The 22,313-nt window shown below is 46.2% G+C and overlaps 1 protein-coding gene across 2 annotated transcripts in view; it reads right to left on the bottom strand.

Annotated features, from left to right (window-relative positions):
- Positions 1-22,313, bottom strand: part of PITX1 (paired like homeodomain 1) — a 67,854-nt gene that overhangs the window by 4,441 nt on the left and 41,100 nt on the right. For both annotated transcript variants that reach the window (XM_060765302.2, XM_060765301.2), the window contains exons 2-3: positions 21,283-21,530; positions 12,328-12,536 (exon numbers count right to left, since the gene is read on the bottom strand). In XM_060765302.2, the coding sequence (XP_060621285.1) occupies positions 12,328-12,536; positions 21,283-21,451 (378 nt within the window). In that variant the 5' untranslated portion in view covers positions 21,452-21,530. The remainder of the gene's footprint in view (positions 1-12,327; positions 12,537-21,282; positions 21,531-22,313) is intronic.

The raw sequence follows: 22,313 nt of genomic DNA, 5'->3' as shown, positions 1-22,313 counted from the left end.
GGCTGGGTTTGCTGCACAAGTTCTCCCTCTTTCCTACCTGTCCTGGGGGGAAAATCTCTTCGGAAGGTGATTTCAGTCCATGGCACCCCTCTGGCAAGCCTTGTGACTCTGGTATTCCATGCAAGAAGGCCTATAGCTGGCATGCAGAGATATGCGAGCTATTTTTATCAGTCTTTGGCTTGCACTGTTCTTGGGGCCCTTCCACACAGCCCCATATCCCAGAATATCAAGGTGGAAAATCCCACATTATCTGAGTGTGGACTCAGATAATCCAATTCAAAGCAGATATTGTGGGATTTTAATCCCTTCATATTCTGGGATATAGGGCTGCGTGGAAAGGCCCCCAGTGTCTACAAACTCATAATTTGGCCTTGTTGGTCCAACCTATTTCTTAAAAATTCCCCAGCTTTCATGGCACAACGAGTGCATCTGCATTGGAGAATTAATGCAGCTGGACAACACTTTAAAAGCTGTGGAATATTAAGAGTTGCAATTTTACAAGGTTTCAGCCTTCCTACACAAATAGTACTGGTAACTCACTGGGTTGCTGTGAGTTTTTCAGGCTGTATGGCTGTGTTCCAGAAGCATTCTCTCCTGACGTTTCACCCACATCTATGGCAGGCATCCTCCGAGGTTGTGAGGTTGGAGGACGCCTGCCATAGATGCGAGTGAAATGTCAGGAGAGAGTGCTTCTGGAACATGGCCATACAGCCCGGAAAACTCACAACAACCCAGTGATTCCGGCCATTAAAGCCTTCGACAATAAATTAAAGTGGTGTCAAACTGCATCAGTTCCACATTGCAAATGCACCCAATGTCTGACTTCTGACCCTTCTATGTTTCCTCTTTCCCTTCAATATTAAACACCCCCACCAACTGAGCCGACTGATCAAATCTTTTCAGGTTCTGGTGAGGGCTGGCGGGGCTGCTGTCCCCATAGCAAGGCAATATTTATTTTATTGTGATTCCTATCCTGCCAATTTGGGACTCCAGGCGGCTTGCTTGACTTCCTCCAGGAAGGCCTGTTGCTACAAGGGAGGTGGAACAAGACCATCTAAGGTAAACACAGAGCCCACCGAGCCCTGCGTTTTATTGATCGGAGGATTGATGGAAGGCCTGGCTCTGCGGGCGGAATCTGCTTTGACGTTCAGGGCTCAGGATTTACAGCTTTGCTGCTGGAGAGGAAAAGGGGGTCGGGGCGGAGGGGGAGGGGGGGAGGGAGGGAGGGAGAAACCCTTCCAGAAACCACACAGAAACGGAGGGAGGCAAGGGGGGGGGGGCTGAGGGAGATTTGCGGGAAGTGTATCTTCAGGGAAACGCTTTGAGTCGCCTTTCATTAAAAGCCAGGGCTCAGAGCACAGAAAGAGCCCTCCCGCTCTTAAGCCGAAGCAGGGACAGAGCAGGCTGGAGAGAGGCCTTGGGAAAGCACACCTCCCAGGAGTCCAGAGCATTGAGTCCTAGCAGTTCAAGTAGTGTCAAACTGCAGTAATGCCACAGTGTAGATCAGGCATGGGCAAACTTGGGCCTTTCTCCAGGTGTTTTGGACTCCAACTCCCACAATTCCTATCAGCCTACCGGAATTATGGGGGTTGAAGTCCAAAACACCTGGAGAAAGGCCCAATTTTGCCCATGCCTGGTGTAGATGCACTTAACGTCGCTGTTGCTGCTTCCTGAGGCTAATCTCGAGAAACAAAAGAGAATAGCCAGCAAACTTCAGTGAGAGAATTTGGATGTTTTGCCCATAGGTAGGCTCTACTTGCCCCCCAAAGAGGGGAGTGAGCGGTTGAGAGTGGACTCATCTTAGAAAAGTCTCCTCCGGAGTCCGAATCTCTGGGTTTATCGACTGTCAAATTAATGACATCACTTGGACTGCTATGGCTCAGTACTCCTGGGAGTTGTAGTTTTACAGGGTCTTCTCTGCCAAAAAGGACGGGTCCCTCATCAAACTACAAATCCCATGATCCCAAACCATCAAAGTGGTGTCAAACTGCATTAATTGGCAGGGGGTTGGACTAGATGGCCCACGAGGTCTCTTCCAACTCTAAAGGTGAACTGTTGCCTCCGGTTCTTAGTGCCACAGATGCCCCTGGGGCAGGAAGGCGAGGCTTGGGAGCCATAAACCAGAAATGGGGGGGGGGGGGGAAACGGAAAGGGGAAGTGGGGGGATGGGGAGGCGGGACAAAGAGACCCCTCCCCATTTTAATTCTCAAACTAGGAAACGGAGCACCGCCTCCCACTCAAGCCCAGCAATGCACTTCTTTCTCCGAAGGGGCTTCCAGACAGGAATTTCCTGAGAATGAGTCTAATCGTTTTAATGATGGCTTCGAGACGTTTTCAGAGGAAGGCCCTCTTAGCAAATTAAGGCTGGGTTGACTCAGCCAGAGAGGGAAGGCCTCTTCGGAAAAGGCACCCATCCACCCAAAGAGTGCCCTTGGATGGCAGGAGGAAGAGAGGCGGAAGGAAAGGGGTCCCTCTGGTTGGTTTTCTCCCCTCTTTGCCACCCATCCTCGCTATAAAGGTGCAAGCCTCCTTTATTCCTACCCGGCGAAAGGGAAGAAAAGGAAGGGTTCATATCACAAAGAAAGCCCAAATGGGTCTCCCCAGGCTTCATCACACTAGAGGGGGGAAATCCACTTAAAACCCGGTTTCTGCCTTCTGTAGATTTCTGGGATTTGTAGTTTGGCCTTTAACAGCCAGAATTCTGCAGGAGTTTAAGGGGATCCCCCCACCCCCAGTGTGAAGTACTAGTTAGAATGCAGTTGTATTTATTCGTGGGTCAATGCACAGGAGATTAGTGTGGCCCCCTTTTTTGCTCACTTCTTAGTTATTTCTATAGGTCAAATATATTAAAATTATTTATCTATCCGGAGGGAGATGAAGAATTGGGGCCCTTCCACACAGACATGGAACCTAGAATATCAAGGCAGAAAATCCCACAATATCTGCTTTGAACTGGGTTATCTGAGTCTACACTGCCATATATTCCAGTTCAAAGCAGATAATATAAGATTTAATTCAGCTGTGTGGAAAGGGTCTTAAAAGACTCACAATTCAGGACAAAATAAACCATGCTCGCTGCCTTCTCATTTCAAGATGTGTTTTAGGCCCTTTCTGCACTGCCATGTAAAATCCAGATTATCCGCTCTGAACTGGATTGTATGGCAATGTAGATTTATATAATCCAGTGCAAAAATGTGGATTGTCTGCTTGGATAATCTGGATTATATGGCAGTGTAGAAAGGGCCTTAGATGATACTAGGAAACAAGGGTATGAGCAGAGATTCAGAACGCCCTCCGCCAAGACGGGCTGGTCTTAAAACTTAATAATTTTGAGGCGGATCTTGACAATAAATCACTTTGCCTAATCTAAATCCACGTTTAGGAAAAAATATTATTGGCAAAAAAAATCCCTTTGTCCAATCGAATCCTCACTTAGGAATAATAATAATTATTTATTTATTTATTTATTTATTTATCACCATGACACATTAAGGGCCCTTCCACACAGCCATATAACCCAGAATATCAAGGCAGAAAATCCCACAATATATGCTTTGAATGAGTTATCTGAGTCATTAATCTTATATCTATATATCTATATACCATGACACTTTACGGGCCCTTCCACCCAGCCATATAACCCAGAATCTCAAGGCAGAAAATCCCACAATATCTGCTTTGATCTGGGTTGTCTGAGTCCACACTGCCATATATTCCAGCTCAAAGCAGAAAATGTGGGATTGTACTCAGCTGTGTTGAAGGGTCCTGGATCTCATTCATTCTCCCGATCATAACGTGCCTGCACACATTTACTCCGAAATAAGCCTCATCAAAACATGCTCCTAGAAAAGGGGGCAAAGGCCTTCTCCTGACCCCAAAACGAGCCCGAGTGAATTCATTCTACAAAGTCGCGCGAGGGGATTGTCCCCAAACGCGTGAATGGAGGAAAGCTATCCCGAAATCAGTCTCACGGAGTTCAGGAAGGTTTATCCCCAAGGATGTGGCAGAAATCCTTGATTTATTTGCTTATTCCTTCAGCTTCTGTCCCGCCTTTCTCCTGCCAAGGCATCCCAAAAGGGTATTGAACTGAGCTCAGGCTGTGTGGCTCGCTCAGAGCGATCCGCAAACCAGTTAAATTCCCAACTGCCTTCCTTGTTTGTTTTTTGGAGCCAGCAAGGGAACTCCAAACAGGAAAGCAACACAGAGACCTTGAAGCACGCTTTGCCTGCTCCTTCGATGAATGAAAGCGTATTCCTAACACTTTTAGTTTGTATACTTTCCCCAGAAAGGGCTAACCCTCTGGGAGACAGGACTTCACTTCAAGGAGGCCATGGCTGTCACTGAACAGAAGGTTGTGTGAGGATGGCGAAGAGATCCCTCAGCCAGTGAAGGTGTGGATCCCACCCCTTCACTTGGGAGGCTTTTCTGCTCAGAAACCTTCCTTTTGGGACGGAGACCAAGCCATGAGATCCCTTTAAGCTTTAAGAAGGGCAAGAGACGGAGGCCCCTTCCACACAGCTGAATAAAACCCCACGTTATCTGCTTTGAACTGGAACATATGACAGTGTGGACTCAGATAACCCAGATGTTGTGGCATTGATATTTTGGGTCATATGGGAAAACTCTGAGCGCCTCATTTCCGACCAAAATGATAACATTCGCCTGGGTGTTTTTCTCAAGCAGCCCAAACTAATCTCAAATTAGTTTGCTAGGCACAATCCCTGTGAATGAACCGCCGAAGGGTAAGACTACACGGACACAAAACCCACGGATTTCAAAGGGGCCCATGTTATTGCTAATATTTGCCGGCAGCTCGGCATTGACTTCGGGGCAATCCAAATCCAGATTCCCGAACATCCCTTTCCAAGCTGGCTCGGGCCTTGCAAATTGCAGGGTGGCCCAAAAGTCACAAGCGGGTTTTAAGGTTAAATAACATTTTTCCTTTTTTTTGGTTTGTTTTTAATTTACAAAATCACAGCATCATCTACAATATAGAGAGGAAATAAATATAAATAAATAAATGCGAATAATAAAATAAATCAAATCTTGTTAAAGGTGCCCAACACCATAGCATCACATACAGTTTATATCAGATATTTTTTGTGATGTTTGGCCCATCCTATATAAGTGGGACTTGCAACTGGATTTTGGCCAAGTGGTCCAAGCTGACCAACTTGTATTGAGGAAGGGCCCTTCCACACAGCCCTCTATCCCAGAATATCAAGGCAGAAAATCCCACAATGTCTGCTTTGAACTGGGTTATCTGAGTTCACGTTCAGATAAAAGTGGGATCTTCTGCCTCGATATTCTGGGGTATAGGGCTGTGCGGAAGGACCCTAAAGAGGGTATTCAAAGGGGTTCTTTTCCTTTCTCGATTTTTGGTGGATGCCCAAGCCCCTTTCCTCAGGCCTCTATTTTCTCGTCATCCCCCTTTTTCGGTGGTTGCCAATGGAATTATTATTATTATTATTATTATTATTACTATTACTACTACTGCTGCTGCTGCTACTGCTACTACTACCCGTCTCCTGCCATGCGTTGCTGTGGCCCAGTCTGTGTATATGTTTTTTGTATGTGTATGTGTGTGTATTTGTGTACATATGTGTGTATATGTGGTTTTGCGCATGTGTTGTAATTTTTTTTGGCTTTTAAAGTCTCTTCTGTTGTATTTTTCTGTGTTTTTATGAGTGATGGTCACTCGTTGGCCCAATAGGAGTATTGTGTCCAAATTTGGTGTCATTTCCTCCAGTGGTTTTTGAGTTATGTTAATTCCACAAACGAAGGTTGCATTTTTATTTATATAGATTATTATTATTATGTATTTATACCTTGCCTTTTCTCTCCATAAGGAGACTCAAAGGTCCCTTTCACACAGCTGAATAAAATCCCACATTATTTGCTTTGGACTGAGATATATAGCAGTGTGGACTCAGATATTCCAGTTCGATACTGTGGGTTATATTGCCTTGATATTCTGGATTATATGGCTGTGTGGAAGGGCCCAAAGTGGTGGAAGTCTATGAAGGGAGGGCCCAGACCTACCCATGACTCCCCCACGCACCCAAATATACACACGTGGATGGCTTGTGCTGGGACAAAGTGCCCCCAGATCCCCAGTTTTTCCAGCTAAACGCCCAATTTGGGGGAAAGAAAGAGGGACGGGGGGAAAAAGAAAAGGGGAGGAGAGACAACTCCCCGGCAACCAGCCCAATAAACCCAAACTCCAAGGCAGAAACAAGCAAAGGGGAAAGCCCAATAAAATGCTAATCCTTCCCCTACCGCAGCTTATTTTCTGCCATTGGCCTACATTAAACAAACAAACAAGCAAGCAAGGGAAGGAAGGCAGGAAGAGAGAAAGAGAGAGAAGCAGGCCCAGGCCTGGAATGGCAAGGAGACCCGCTTCTCCTCCGCCTTGGCGCCCTGAGGGGGGCTTCGGGCCTTTCCTCGCCGGTTTGGGGGGCTTTGCGAAATTGCGACCGGCCTCTCCGCGCCCAAATGTGGCTGGGCTCCAGCGCCCTTCGGGTCCAACCGGGACTGATGGGTCTTGGAGTCTAACAACATGTGGAGAGGCGCGGCTTGAGCCTCATTTACCTTTGGTGCCAGAGAAGACTTATGTCCAATCCATTGAAATGCTCTGAGATAGGAAGTTTACTTCTTTCGTTCGACTCCCACATCCACAATATTGAACCTATTTAAGGGCCCAAAGGAAGGCGGTCATTACTCTAGTTGGATCTATACAGGCAAATAATGCAGTTTGAACTGTATTATATGATCAGGCACGGGCACAGTGTAGCCCTCCAGGTATTTTGGACTTCAACTCACAATTCCTAACAGCCTCCAGCCCTTTCCTTTTCCCCCTCAGCGAGGCTGTTAGGAATTGTGGGCGTTCAAGTCCAAAACACCTGGAGGGTCCAAGTTGGCCCATGCCTGGTGTAGATCTATATAATGCAGTCCAAACTATATAATGCATATACCATATAATGCAGTCCAAACGGCATTATTCGGCCACCCTCTGCCCGGTTTAGACTCTCTTTGGATTCCAGGGAAATTTATTTAGTCTCCAGTGGAGTTATTCGTTTTCTCGACAGCAATTTGTCGGAAATTCCTCAATATTTCCTGGAAATACCATTACTAGTATTATATTGATTTATAACCCACATTCCTCTCTCAAACAAGAGTCATAGCGGCTTTTGTTTTGAAACCATTGGAGCCCGATTCTTAGCCATTGGTTCCAGCCATTGCTATGGTTCAAACAACGAAAATATATATAAATAAAAATGTAATGTTCGTTTGTGGGATTAACATAACTTAAAAACCACTGGGCGAATTGACACCAAATTTGTACACAACACACCTATCAGATCAACGAGTGACCATCACTCATAAAAACACTACAAAACACAGCGGAAGAGTAAAAAAAACACATTACAACGCATGTGCAAAACCACATGTATACATATATACACACACAAATCACATATACACAGACTGGGCCACAGCAATGCGTGGCAGGAGATGGCTAGTATTTCTATAGAATCATAGAGTTGGAAGAGATCTCATGGGCCATCTAGTCCAAGCCCCTGCCAAGAAGCAAGAAAATAGCATTCAAAGCACCCCGACAGATGGCCTTCCAGCCTCTGCTTAAAAGCCTCCAAAGAAAGAGCCTCCACCTCGGCAAGCTTTTACCTCCTGATGCCCTCCGGGTGTTTTGGACTGACTTTCAGCTCTCCTTTCCGGCTAAGACTAATGGGACTTGTCACCCACAATTTCCAGGCGGCGCCGCTTTGGGAAAAACTGCTAAAAGCAAAGACCAAAACAAAGCCAATCCTTCCAGAAACCCTACCCAATTTATGCTTCCTTGTTGATTTTAGGGATTTTGTCTCTCTCTCATCGCTTTTCTCACACTTACTAATACAATCTTCTTAAACCAAACTTATAATTTCATTTGACTGGGATCTCCTTTCCCGCAAAGGGCGCCCCGTCGCCCTCAATGTCCGAAAGGCACCGGATCCTGCGGCCAAAGCAACCCCGGGGCTTCAAGGCGAGATTCAGAAGGGCGTTTGCCCAGAAAACTCTATGAGAACTTTGCCCGAAGGTGGAGGCGACTGGAAGGAGCGCAGGGACAAAGTCAGGTTCCCTACAACCCACCTCACGGCGCGACCCTCGGTTGATTTAGAAGAATTTACTTTCCAGGGAAAGTCAAATGGTTACTTGGTTTGTATGTCATGATTGCATGTCAGCAATTTCCATGCATCCCATGGAGGAAAGTAGGAATCAATGGCATTGCGCCCGATGCGGCTGCTGAAATCAGTGGGACTTTCGGTCCAGTTAACCCAGGCATGGGCAAACTTGGACCCTCCAGGTGTTTTGGACTTCAACTCCCACAATTCCTAACAGCCCGCCGGCTCTTAGGAATTGTGGGAGTTGAAGTCCAAAACACCTGGAAGAAGGACCAAGTTTGCCCATGCCATGAATTAACACGTTCGATAGCTGCGTTGGCCATACAGCAAAATTAAAAAAAATCCACCAAATAACACTGTTGTTCTTGGCCAGTCAAAATGCAGCCCAGTCTTCTCTTCTTGCAATTCAGTCTTGCCAATCTGTCAATCTGTGGGGGACTCGGACTACGCTTTGCTTGTGGATGGATCGTGCACAGTATTTTAGACCAAGATCCAGGATAGGAGTTACCTCCTTATCATATCATCAGGGAAGTTGACATTATTATTATTATTATTATTATTATTATTATTATTATTATATGAAAACCTTACATTAGTTTTTCCACATTACTTGTTAGTGTATATTATTATTGTTATTATTATTATTATTAGTATTTCCAGAGTCGGAAATGAAAGGAGAAACCTTTGCCTTTGTCTGTGTTTTTGGTCTCATTGTAAGAATGCATTGAATGTTTGCCTGCATCTATTTATATGCTGTAATCTGCTCTGAATCCCCTGGGAAGAAGGGCAGAATATAAATAAAGCATTATTATTATTATTATTATTATTATTATTATTATTTTACTGACACAAAAATACAGTATGTCACAGCAAATGAGATCTATATGCTGGATTTTGTATAACAAAATCACAAGTCGAACACTTCCCAAGCGTCTAGGACTGTGTGATGTATTTTCGAATTATTATTATTATTATTATTATTATTATTATTATTATTATTAGAAAGGAAACCTAACATTAGTTTTCCCACATTATTGTTTAGTTTGAGCACAACCTGGAAATAAAATCTGACTTATCCAAGACACAGGCCTGCTCTTTCTATAGATAAAGGTGTGTGTGTGTGTGTGTGTGTGTATACACACCTATATCTGGGAAGTGAGAACTTGAAAAGTAAAATTTTAAGTCCTGTGTGTGTGTGAGTATACACACACAAGAATTAAAATGTTACTTTTCAAGTTCACACTTCCCAGAAGCTCCCGGTCAGTTTGAATCAAACACCCGCAACGCCTTCTAACTCTCTCCGGTGGGAACGAGGGCATATAGAGTATATTTTGGGATTTCTTTCAGACGACATTTTGACCTCCTCTGGTGATTCCTGCCCCTTCCTCACAGCCCTGGAACACAAGAGTCCTACATCAAATTGAACCATGTCTGCTGAATCAATTCCTGGGGCCAACCCTTTTGTAACTGCCATGGATTCAATGGATCTGCTCTGGCTGGGACTAGCAATCGGAGAGGTCAGACCCAGCATTTCATTGAACCTGGATGGGCCAACTCTCTCTCTTGGAGAAAAGCACAGAAACCCCAATTTTCTAGCATTCATTTCTGCCCCCCCCCGACCCCTTTGCCCTGTGCCCACGAGGAAAGGAGGGGGCAAATGTATTTTGGAAGCCCCGTTACCCGGATGCCGGCACCTCCCCCCTTCTCTCTCTGTTTCCTCTCTGCCCGGAAAAAAGGAGATTTCCTGCTTGGTATTAAATGGCTGCGTTAATTAATCCAGGGAAGAACAATAAATCCTAGAAGACGTCTATCCTGGCCAAGTCCTGTGTTTCCCAAGCCACAAGGAAGGGGGAATGACTGGAGACACCACCCGTAAATAATAACAACAACAACAACAACCAGTTCTAGACGCTTGGGAAGTGTTCCACTTGTGGTTTTTTTTATACGAAATCCAGCATATAGATCTCCTTTGCTGTGACATACTGTGTTTTTGTGTCAGTAAAATAATAATAATAATAATAATAATAATAATAATAATAATAGGAAGGGGGAAATGGAGATCTATCTATCTATCTATCTATCATCTATCATCTATCCTCTATCTATCTATGAGAAAAGTTCTCTGGAGAAGCAAAGGCTTCACCATATCTAGGGCCAAGTGGAATTTTATATTTGTCTATCCCTATACTACTTGGCTCCAGGCGCGCAGATGCATCCCTACTTCTCCAAAGAACTTTTCAATTGGGTTGCTGTGAGTTTTCCGGGCTGTATGGCTATGTTTCAGAAGCATTCTCTCCTGACGTTTCACCCACAGCTATGGCAGGCATCCTCAGAAGTTGTGAAGTATACTGGAAACTAAGCAAGGGAGGTTTATATATCTGTGGAATGTCCAGGGTGGAAGAAAGATCTCTTGTCTGTTGGAGGCAACTGTGAATGTTGCAATTAATCACCTTGATTAGCATTGCAAAGCCTTGCAACTTCAAGGCCTGGCTGATTCTTGCCTGGGGGAATCCTTTGTTGGGAGATGTTAACTGGCCCTGATTGTTTCCTGACTGGGGTTCTCCTGTTTTCAGAATGTTGTTCTTTATTTACTATCCTAATTTTACAGTTTTTAAAATACTGGTCGCCAGATTTTGTTTTCCTCCTTTCTGTTGAAATTGTCCACATTGGAACTTTCAAATTCCTTGTATTTAAAATTTCTCTCTGTGTGTGTGTGTGTGTGTTTGTGTATATATAATTATTATATAAACATATAAAGGGCATCCCTAGCTTCCCCAAACAACTTTCCCTTTTATCAATATATTCCCTTTATTGATATATGAGATATATAAGAGTGTATGTATGTATGTATTTGGCATCCCTAATTTCTCCTAAGAACTTTACTGGGAAGACTGGAATGGGGCAAGTTACATTCTCTCAAGAGTTATTATGAGTGTACTGTTGTGTTTGGCCTTTGATGTTTGAAATCTGCCCTGAGTCCCTCCAGGGAGATAGGGTGGAATAGAAAATAAATTATTATTATTATTATTATTATTATTATTATTCTGACAAAAAAGCACAGTATGTCACAGCAAACGAGATCTATATGCTGGATTTCGTATCACAAAATCACAAGTCGAACACTTCCCAAGCTTCTAAGACTGTGTGATGCATTATTATTATTATTATTAGTAGTATTAGTATTAGTATTAGTATTAGTATTAGTATTATCTCTCAGTCTCAGATGAAGACCAAAGGAAACCCTCTTTGAACAAATCTTGCCAGGAAAACCACAGGGTCGCCTTGAGTTCAAGGCGATTTTAAGACACACAACAACAACAATAACAACAACAGCAGCAGCACTGGATTCTAGTCGGACTGCCCTTGAGCCCTGCCCTCTCTCCTGGGCCCTCCACCTTGCTTTCCCTGCCCCAGGAGTCTCCCATCAGGAGGGGGAGGGGGCTTCCTCTGGTTTGTAGTTTAGGGAGGGGCCTTTCAACTAATTGCTCAGCAGAGAGGTCCTGGGCCTCACTAAACTTCAAACCCCAGGATTCTGCAGTACGGAGGAAACCGCAAGATTTAAAGCGGATAGATGCTGTAGTGCGATGAGGTCCCAATAGATAGCTTCTGAGGGCCCTTCCACGCGGCCATAAAACCCAAAATATCAAGGCAGATCACCCACAATATCTACTTTGAACTGGGTTATCTGAGTCCACGCTGCCATGGATTTTATACAACTACGTGGAAGGGCCTGTGGCCCAACAGGTACAGGAGGCGTTTCTTGCCTCCAAACAGGAAATGTGCTCCCCCCCCCCCCCTTAAATTTTCCTCCGGTCACTCAAATAATCAGTTTCAAACTGAAGCTGAATACTTTGGGCCCTTCCACACAGCCCTATATCCCAGAATATCAAGGCAGAAAATCCCACAATATCTGCTTTGAACTGGGTTATCTGAGTGTGGATTCAGATAATGTGGGATTTTCCGCCATGATATTCTGGGATATAGGGCTGTGTGGAAGGGCCCTGAGAGATCCAGCTCGGGATCTTTCGCCTTCTTTGCCAGGGTCTGGAGCCTTGAGCCATGGCAGTCCAAGGGGTGCCAGACCACACCACCCTCTAAGCCGTGGTCTCTGGAAGGGGGTGACGGGGGAAGGGGGTGCGTGGCTCACCCGGACGCGGGGCTCGGTGAGGTTGGTCCAGACGGCGATCTCCTCGCGCATGCTCATGTCCGGGTAGCGGTTCCTCTGGAAGGTGGCCTCGAGCTCCTGGAGCTGCTGGCTGGTGAAGTGCGTCCTTTGCCGGCGCTGCTTCTTCTTCTTGGCCGGGTCGTCCGCCGCCCCGTCCTCGCCGCCCTTGGGCACCCCCACCCGGTCCTTGTCTGGAGAAAGAAGGAAGGGGCAAGCAGGCGGGGAGCCCACACGTTAAGCATCATCATCATCATCATCATCATCATCATCATCATCATCACAACAACAGCAACAACAACACCAAAACAGAACCAACCCCCCCCCCCCTCCACTCCACTGTTGCTTCTTCCTTTTGGGCCTTCTCTACCCAGGTTTTCTTCCATGCAGAAGGGCCCGAAAGTTACACCTCATCGGTGCTGCAGCTGTTATTTAGATTCTGTAGGTTGTTGTGAGCTGTATGGCCATGTTCAAGAAGTATTCTCTCCTGACGTTTCGCCTGCATCTGTGGCAGGCATCCTCAGAGGTTGTGAGGTCTGTTGGAAACAAGGAAAATAAGACCTCACAATCTCTGAGGATTCCTACCATAGATGCAGGCGAAATGTCAGGAGAGAATGCTTCTTGAACGTGGCCATAAAGCCCGGAAAACTTACAACAACCCAGTGATTCAGGTCATAAAAGTATTCAACAATAGATTCTTTAGGTTTTTATGCAGCAGGCACAAAACTTTCTTTACAAGGCCTTTTTTAGCAAGAGCAAACCAAATTTAACACTCGATTTAAGTTATTGAACACAATTTTATTCCACGCAGAGGAATTACACAGTGGAGATGCAATTGGTATTTTCATAAATTGTGCTTATAATATAATATAATATAATATAATATAATATAATATAATAGCACTATTTATTAAAATACCAATAGCATCTACACTGTTATATATATATATATATATATATATATATATATATATATATATATATATAACAGTGTAGATGCTATTAATAAAAGCACCATTTATTAAAACATATATATTAATATATATATAAGCACCATTTATTAAAACACACACACATAAACCCTGAGGAACAGGCGCAAAACATTAACAAACCCACTCCGCGTCGCGGGTGTTTCTCAACCAGGCTCAAGGTTTGTGTTGTTGCCTTTGGACATTTGGCTATCCGTGGCGTGGAGGGTAAAATAACAAATATCAAAAGAAAATCGACCTCCCGCTGGGAGGGCTGCGAAATATCCGGAGAAGGAGGCTTTTTCATAAAGAGGGAATTCAAAAGAATGATGCGTGATTACTTTGGCATTTGGGGAGTGTAGCGCTCGGTGGGTTTTTCATCTGCGCAAGAACCAGGGTTTCCTTTTAATTCGTTATTACAGACGAACAAGGCAACAACAGCCCTTTAATGCTAGAGTCTGGAGACATGCATCGCTTGAATTGTTTTCCATTCGAGAAACGGAAGGTGAAGATGTATATTCTGGTGCACAAAAAATCCCAGCAAAGCCTTACATTTATTTGAAAATGCTGCAATTGGAACCCATTTTTCCCGCAAAGGCCTGGGGCTTTCACCCACAAGCCTCTATTTACAATCTCACACCGGTTTACCTAGTAATACTTTGGCTGGATATCCCTGGCCATACATTGCAGTTTGAAGGACATGATACAGCCATCCCTGGGCCCTTCCAGACAGGCCCTTTATCCCAGGATCTGATCCCAATTTTTCTGTTTATCCCACAGTCTCTGACAGTGTGGACTCATATAAACTGGTTTAAAGCAGAAAACCTGGGATCAGATCCTGGGATAGATAGGGCTTGTCTAGAAGGGACTCCCTGGGGTTTACTCTGGAGTAGACAAACACAGGATTATTATCCACGAAGAGAAAAAGGCGAGACATTGGCTTCACGCTGACAGCAATGGAGCTTTGAACAGATATTGGCCATGTTTTGTTTTGTTTTGTTTTTACTTTCACTACAACTCCCATCCTTCCAGCAGGACCAGTGCTTTTGTGGGCTGGGATGTTTCGAGACATGTTTCCGAGTTTTGTTTTGTTCTTAATCGGCCGCAAGGGATTACCTTGGGCCCAGTGCACACCTTTTTCTGCCTAGTTAAGGACACCCGCCTACCTCTTGAACGAGAAGGGCACATTTTCGTAGTCGTGGAAAAGTCACAAATGATGCCACCGAGGACCAATGCCGTTTTGGCTCCTCGAAACACATTTAGGTTGAAGTAAGACTGGATCTACTCTGCGGAATAATCCAGTTCAAGATGTGTTATATGACAATGTAGATCCAGCCTAACATTTGCTCCAACGCCGAATTTGATATGGGGCAAATATCCCAACTAGCCCTGCAAAGGGCGGATGTTGACATGGAAGGGTAAATGGATATTGCGGAAGGAATGCAGTTCAACACCCCTTGGGCTGCCCTGGCCCAGTGCTCTGGGATGCTGGGATTCGTAGTTTTACAACTCTCTGCCGAAGAGAGTTGGCGCCTCACCAAACCCCTGGATTCGGTCACACTGAGTCAGGGCAATTGAAGTGGATCAGACACTGTTCATGCTACAATATAGATGCAAAGCCCATTCTTGGAGCCGGGAAGGCTTCCAGACCTGAGAGCGACCCTTGTCCGCTTACTCCCAACCGACTCCCTGTCAATTGCACCCGATGCTTCACTTGGGACCTGGGCGAGTGAAGCAGGAGAGCCTCGTTTCCAAACAGTGAAAGGTTTCCAAACAGGAAGGCATGGATCGGGATGGAGCCCGAGCCGTTTTTCGGTGGCTTCCTCGCTCCGGTTTGCCCCGAGAAGGAAAGAAGCACCGCGGTCTCCTTTTGCGTCCTTTCTCTCCGTTCCAACGGGATGGCACCCGCCCCTTTTCTTTCTCATTGCGGTGAAATAAAAATCAAAACAAATGCCCTTCCAGGAGAGGAATGGCAGAGAGGCTGGCAATTCTCGGCCACGGAGGGAGTCCTCTGCGGCAGGGATCTCGGATTTTCTTTCCATCCCCTGACTTAACACTATTACTAGAAGCCAACCTTTCTAGGGCATTTGCTTCGGATTGTCGCCTTCGCATTTCTGAAAGGCAGGCGTTGAACCCGCGCTTAAAGGGGCCTCTGAACAAAAGCCATATTTACCGGTCTCAAAAAGCCCCAAATCGCAGGGCCACGATCCCTCCAAAAAGGGAGCTCTTTTTCCCCCAGGCTATTCATTCCACGGGTGAAAATTCAAAGACCACCGATTGACTTTGCTACCGAAATTCGAGGAGAAAGTCCTGCATTTCCCTGGATCAGGAACAACGTCCAAAGAGAGAGAAGCCTGCGCCTCTTTGTCGTTTCTATGGACGTGAAAAATATATAAACACGAAATAGTATCGGATTTAAAGGTGCAGGATCCCCTTAGCTTTGTATCTGGAGCCGGCTTCCCCGGAAAAAGAAACAAAACATTGAGACTGGTTCGACACTGCCAAATAATGTCGTTCGTGAGTTGTTGTAGGTTTTCCGGGCTGTATGGCCATGTTCTAGAAGCATTCTCACCCGACGTTTCGCCTGCATCTATGGCAGGCATCCTCAGAGGTTGTGAGATGCAGGCAAAACGTCAGGAGAGAATGATTCAGGAACATAGCCATATAACCCGAGAAACCTACAACAACCCAGTGATTCCAGCCATGAAAGCCTTTAACAATACAATGTCGTTTGTACTGGATTGTGTGGTTAATGCAGGTTTAATGCAGTTACATGGCTCTATACTGATAGTAAGAAAGATATTATGTTAAATAAACATAATAATAATAATGTACAGTTTATTTATCGCGTCAGAAGCAAATTGAGAATACAGTTAAAATGCGTAATAAAACCACAAAGTTAAGAACTTGGCATTATGCTAAATTTCTTTTGAGCAGTCCAAATATACAGTTCGGACTGCATTATTTGGTAGTGTAGAACCAGTTTCAGAGTCCAGAAAGGACTTGAAATCCTCTTCCTCCTTTCACGCTGCGTAAGCGCTCTTCCTTCTCTTTCCCAGGGCAACAATATTTCCTTCCCTTCCCTTCACATCCTCCTTGGCTTTTCTGGGGGTTCCGACAGCCAACCCGTCGAGTCCAAGCGGTAAAATGGAAACCCCAAAGCGGTCCAGGGCCAGGCTGCCGCTTTCCAGGCCGCGGTTGGCAAAGCAAACAAGGCCTGAACGCGCCAGCCTCGTTAAAAGGAAGACCAAGGAGGAGGAGAAGAAGAAGGGAAAGGAGGAGGAAAAATGGAGAAAAGAAGAAGAAGAAGAAGAAGAAGAAGAAGAAGAAGAAGAAGAAGAAGAAGAAGAAGAAGGGGTTGTTGTTTCTCTGGCCGAGGTGTCCAGATGACATTTCCAGCCCTGCCAGTCCCTCTCCCGCCACACACCCAGGCTCTCCTGCCTCCTCCTCCTCCTCCTCCTCCTCCTCCTCCTCCTCCTCCTCCTCCTCCTCCTCCTCACAGAGACCGGGAAAAAGATTCCGAATGTACCTTGATTAGAAAGACTTTCTCTATTTCAGATTTCAATATTAATGTCAAAAACACGTAGTATGATTTTACATAGGATTTGTGCTACATGGGAACAGTAGAGACAAATATCACTTAAGTTAAATAAACGTTAAATATTAAATAATCGGAAAAAATAAAATAAGGTGTAAACACTAAACTGATCTGGGAATCTGCTATACACATATACATATGTCTGTATATACATACACATACTACATCCACACACATGCGTAAAGAGACAGCTATAAGTTACTTTTGCCTTGGTGTTTATGTCTGTGTTTAACATTATATGTCAAGTATAAATGTTCTGCGCCTTCGTGCTCATGGTGATCTACGGTGACGCGATTATGGGGCTCTTTTGGACAAGGCAGGTTCAGGAGGACCTCGCCACGGCCTTCTTCTGGTGCTTTGAGAGGCCATTTACCCACAAGCCCCCTTCCGAGCCCCAGTTTCTCACCCTCCGCCTCTACAAATTCATATAAAGCGGTGGATGAAATACACATCTACAGCCAGTTTGGTGTAGTTTGTATATTTCTGTCCGCATATGTACACAGAAGCCTGTATGCGTGCTTATATTTGTATATATATTTGTGTATACATAACATGTAAAATATGTCTCTGTGTGTATAGGAAGAGGCACATGTGTATAGAAAGTGTGCGTTATGTTTGTATATATATATACACACACAGACACAAACAAACACACATTATATACACCAGGCCTGGGCCAACTTGGGCCCTCCAGGTGTTTTGGACTTCAACTCCCACCACTCCTAACAGCCTCGGGCCCCTTCCTTTTCTCTTGTGTGATGAAGTACCCAGTGCTCAATGCTGTGAAATCATAGGAGTTGCCTTTAACGTGGTCTTCAGACTTCTCTGCCAGTGGTTAGTGCCTCACCAAACTACAAATCCTAGGATTCCATAGCATCCAGCTTAAGAGGATGAGGAGGAAAAGGAAAAGGCCTGGTGGGAGTTGAAGTCCAAAACACCTGGGAAAAGGGCCCAAGTTCGCACATGCCTGATAAACACACACGCACACACACATATATACAAACATAAATGCATTTTTTCATGTGCTTCTTCCTATATACGCAGAGAAATATACTCTTTACATATTACATATATCTACACACACCCGGTGGCCTCTTTCCTGCCACTTCCCTTCCTCCAGAGGAGAGGACCGAGCTCTTTGCTTCGCCTGTTTTTCTCCCTTCACGGCTTCAAGGCCTGCCTCCTCCATCAGGGCCTCTGGACTGGTGCCGTTTCCAAGCAGGACCCCCTCCCCTTCGGCTTTGCCCATTTCCCACTCCCACGGAGAGAAAGGGACTCTGTGGCTGGCGCGGGAGACAGGCCGCGATCGGGAGGGCGCTGCGACCCCCTTTCCCCCACACACAGGGCCTCCTTCTTCGCCGTGCAGCCCAGGCCCAGTCACGTCCAGTGAGCTTTCAGGCGCTTGGACTGACCGCTGGGGCCGAAATCCGCGCAGATGTGTGCATGTATCTGTGTGGAAGGGTCCCCAAGAGCCCCCTCCTTCCCTCCGAGTCCAGAAAAGGGATTCCGAGGCGCTCAGGCCTCTGCCCGAGCCAGGTTTGTGTCATGTAGAGAGGGAGATTATTACCGAGCTCAACTTTCCCTCTGCTGAGCTAATGCTGCAGATCTACTTTCGACACAACACTCGGCAGATATTAACCAGCCCCTTGGCTCGTGGTATGATATGCATGTGTTGTCGAAGGCCTTCATGGCCGGAATCACTGGATTGCTGTGAGTTTTCCGGGCTGTGTGGCCGTGTTCCAGAAGCATTCTTTTCTGACGTTTGGCCCACATCTGTGGCAGGCATCCTCACAACCTCTGAGGATGCCTGCCACAAATGTGGGTCAAACGTCAGGAGAGAATACTTCGAAGCATTCTCTCCTGACGTTTAACCCACATCTATGGCAGACAGCCTCACAACCTCTGAGGATGTCTGCCACAGATGTGGGTGAAACGTCAGGAGAGAATGCTTCTGGAACATGGCCAGACAGCCCGGAAAAATCACAGCAACCCAGTGATATGGATGGATTACTCTTTATACAGCCCCTCTCTGTCTAAATTTATTCTACTCGCGCTTGGTTTTAGAGAGAGATATTTTCTCCATCTACACTGCCATATACAACCCGGATTATCTGCTTTGCACTAGATTCAATGGCAGTATAGATTCCTATAATCAAATTCAAAGCAAATAATCTGGATTATTTACTTGGATCATATAAATTTTATGGCAGTGTGGATCCAGACTCGCACTCACTTCGTTTTCTCACTCTTGTGGACACCCATTTAAGACATGTTTGCGATTTTTGAAGGCAGAGAGAAGCGCTTCAAAGCTGTCGCCTCAAATGCGAGTCCTGTCGATTACAACGAGGCTCGCTCCCAAGTAAGAGGCTACTAATCGGGACCTCATCACACCAGAGAATGAATCCACTTTATATCCGGTTTCTGCCTCCTGCAGAACTCTGGGGTTTGTAATTTATGGAGGAGCCTTTAACAGCCTCAATAAACTACAAGCCCCAGAATTCTGCAGGAGGCAGAAACTGGATTTAGTGTGATGAGGTAGTAGGATGATGTTAAAAGAACCCAGGATGGGCCTAGACTCAAACCCGGAGGAAAGCACAGCCTTATGGCCACTTTCCTGCCTAACTCGTTGGGACGAGAAGCCGTGTTCAGATGCCATCTGGCTCTAGGATGTCCAGGGTTGTGTCTTCCTAAGTGAACCCAAGAGGACAGCACCGGTTTGGGAGGAAGCAAAGCAATGACTTTCATCTCAGGCGGTCCATTTCCCCCTGGCCTTCCTGCTGGGAGTGAGCAGAAGGATCTTTCCATCCAAGGGCTGCTGCTGAGCGCCGGCCTCGGCCTCTGTGTTTCCAGTCTCAAAAGGAAGGCACTTTCTCCCTGAAAGGAGGATCTCTCCGGCTTCGATCCAGGCGGGCAGGCAGCAGGGATTGCCGCCTCAAAAAGTCCCCAAGGCCTCCAAGAAATGGCCGTTTTAAGGCATGGAAGTTTCCGCCTGCAACTCCACTACGCACTTCTGCCTGCGAGTAAACTCCATTGAGCTCGGTAGGGATTTATGGCTGAGCAAATCCGCGTCGGATTGATACACATCTCGCATTCACATTTTTGTGCCTCGGAAGGGTCTGGCCACAACACGGACTTTGGACTCGATCTTATGGTCAACAAAACCCTTCCCTGCATTTTTAGAATCAGCACACCTCGGATCCTTTTGTTCTCTTTATTTTTGTGGAAACATTTCCTACAGAGTCAGTTTCTGTGCTTTATGGGACAGCATAGAAAGGCCTGGAAATTCAGCTCCTGCCTCGGCTTTTTCCCCATCTCCCAACCCACCATTCCTGTTGCATTTTTTTAAACAGACCTTTTCACACTTATGCTGCTCAGGCTGGATCTACACTGCCAAATAGTGCACTTTGAAGGGCATTATATGGTCAATGTAGTCCAATATAATGCGGCGTGTACTACAATGAATTGTTTGATATGTGTCTGCACTGCAGCCTTTGAAAACCTCGGCCTGAATAGATATAGATATAGATATAGATGCAGGTTTTGTGTGTTTGTGTCTCTGTATAGACAACACTCAGCTTGACACTGAGGTCCCTTCCACACACCTGAATAAAATCCCACATTATCTGCTTTATATGAGTCCACACTGCAATATAATCCAGTGCAAAGCAGATAATCTATATTTTATATGGTAGTGTTGAAGGGACCTCTAGCCCCTTCCACACAGCGAAATACAATCCCATATTACCTGCTTTGAACCGGAATATATGGCAGTGTGGACTCAGAAAATCTTGTTCAAATAAGATGTTGTAGGATTTTCCGCCTTGATAGTCTGGGTTATATAGCTGTGTGGAAGGGCCCTGGGAGTATTGGGTATATAACGAATGGAAGAATGAGTTTTGGCACCATTCAGAAGTGAGTCCTATAATTTCCAGTGTGGTTTATTCCCACCAAAGTCAGGATACGATTGCAATTTAAGGTTGGGTTTATTTACACCGCCATAGAATGCAGTTCCAGAATGCTTATTGACTGCGTTGAGCTGGATTATATGGCAGTGTAGACTCATCTAATAATGCAATTCAATGCAGGTAAGCTGCATTCCGAAACTTCCTAATATATACGTATATATGACAATCCAGCTCCACCTTTAATTTCTCGCCCATTCAGAAGGTAATGAATTCAGTGGCATTCTTCCACCTTAATCTGATCTCATTATATTTTCGAGTACAACCTTATCTGGTGGATCTTTCCCTGGGAGGAAATCCCTCCCTCCCTTCCCCTTGCCTTCCTTGCGTCAACAACAACAACAACAACCACCACCACCACCACCACCACCAGAACAACATGGGGGGATGCCGGCGTGTTTCCCCTCCTTACCTGGGACTTCGGTATCCGAGGACTCGCTAGCCGAATTCTCCAGCGTCTCCCTGCCTTCGGAAGCGCGCTGCAAATGGAAGCTGGAAGCCATATCGTGGGAAGTAGTCTGCGGAGGTCTCAACCCGTCCGGAAGCCTCTCCAAGCTCATCCCCGCTTTGAAGGAATCCATGGCGAGGAGAAGAAGGAGCAGAGGCAGGAGGAGGAGGAGGAGGAGGAGGAGGAGAGAGGCGCTCAGCCGTCGTTGGCTTCTGGGGACGAGCAGAGTCTTTTTTGAAAAGGAATATCTATATACAGATACACACACACACACACAGGGCGAAGGTGATTATTCCATCGAGAAGCCTGCTTGGTTTCAATATACGCCTCTCTCTCTCTCTTTCTCTCTCTCTATGGTGTCTTATTGATTAGAGATCCCAATCCACTCGGAATAAGGGGGCGCGAGAGGGGGCACCGCCAAGGGCTCCGCGGCTGCATGTACGGGGAAAGCAAGTTTTCCCCCTTTCGTACTTTGCAAAAGAATACTAAAATCGAGGCTGCAGCTCAAGGGAGAGAGAGAGAGAGGAATGGGTAGGAAAAAGGGGGTGAGGCGGCTGGTTTGGAGCGAGGATCTCGGAGTGACCTGCTCTGGAAGGGGCGCCTGGAAGTGGAGGCGAGGCTCCTCCCCGCCGAGGGTTCAAAGCCTTCCTCCTCCTTCTCCTCCTCCTCCTCCTCACACGTCCGTCCAGCCAGCCCTCCTCGCGCGCGCGCTCCCGATAAACTCCCCTGCCGGAGGCTGCCTGTCTCGGCGGCGCCCTTCTTAAAGAGACAGCGCGCCCTCTCTCAACTCACCCCCCTTTAAGGCGCGCCCTTCCTCCCTCTTTTCCCCCCGCCCGGCCGCCCCCTGGTGCCTCCTCCCGCTCTGGCTGCTGCTTTGCCTTTCAAGAAGAATCCACCCGCTTGGAACGTTGGCTCTCCTCGCCCAGGGGAGTCTTAGCCAACCAGGAGGCTGCTTTCGCCTCTCTCTCTCTCTCCCCCCCCCCCCATCGCTTCCA

The sequence above is a fragment of the Anolis sagrei genome, chromosome 2, assembly GCF_037176765.1.
Source record: "Anolis sagrei isolate rAnoSag1 chromosome 2, rAnoSag1.mat, whole genome shotgun sequence".
NCBI lineage: Eukaryota > Metazoa > Chordata > Lepidosauria > Squamata > Dactyloidae > Anolis > Anolis sagrei.
Note: the sequence above shows the minus strand (reverse complement) of the source record. Positions and strands in the feature narration are given on the sequence as shown.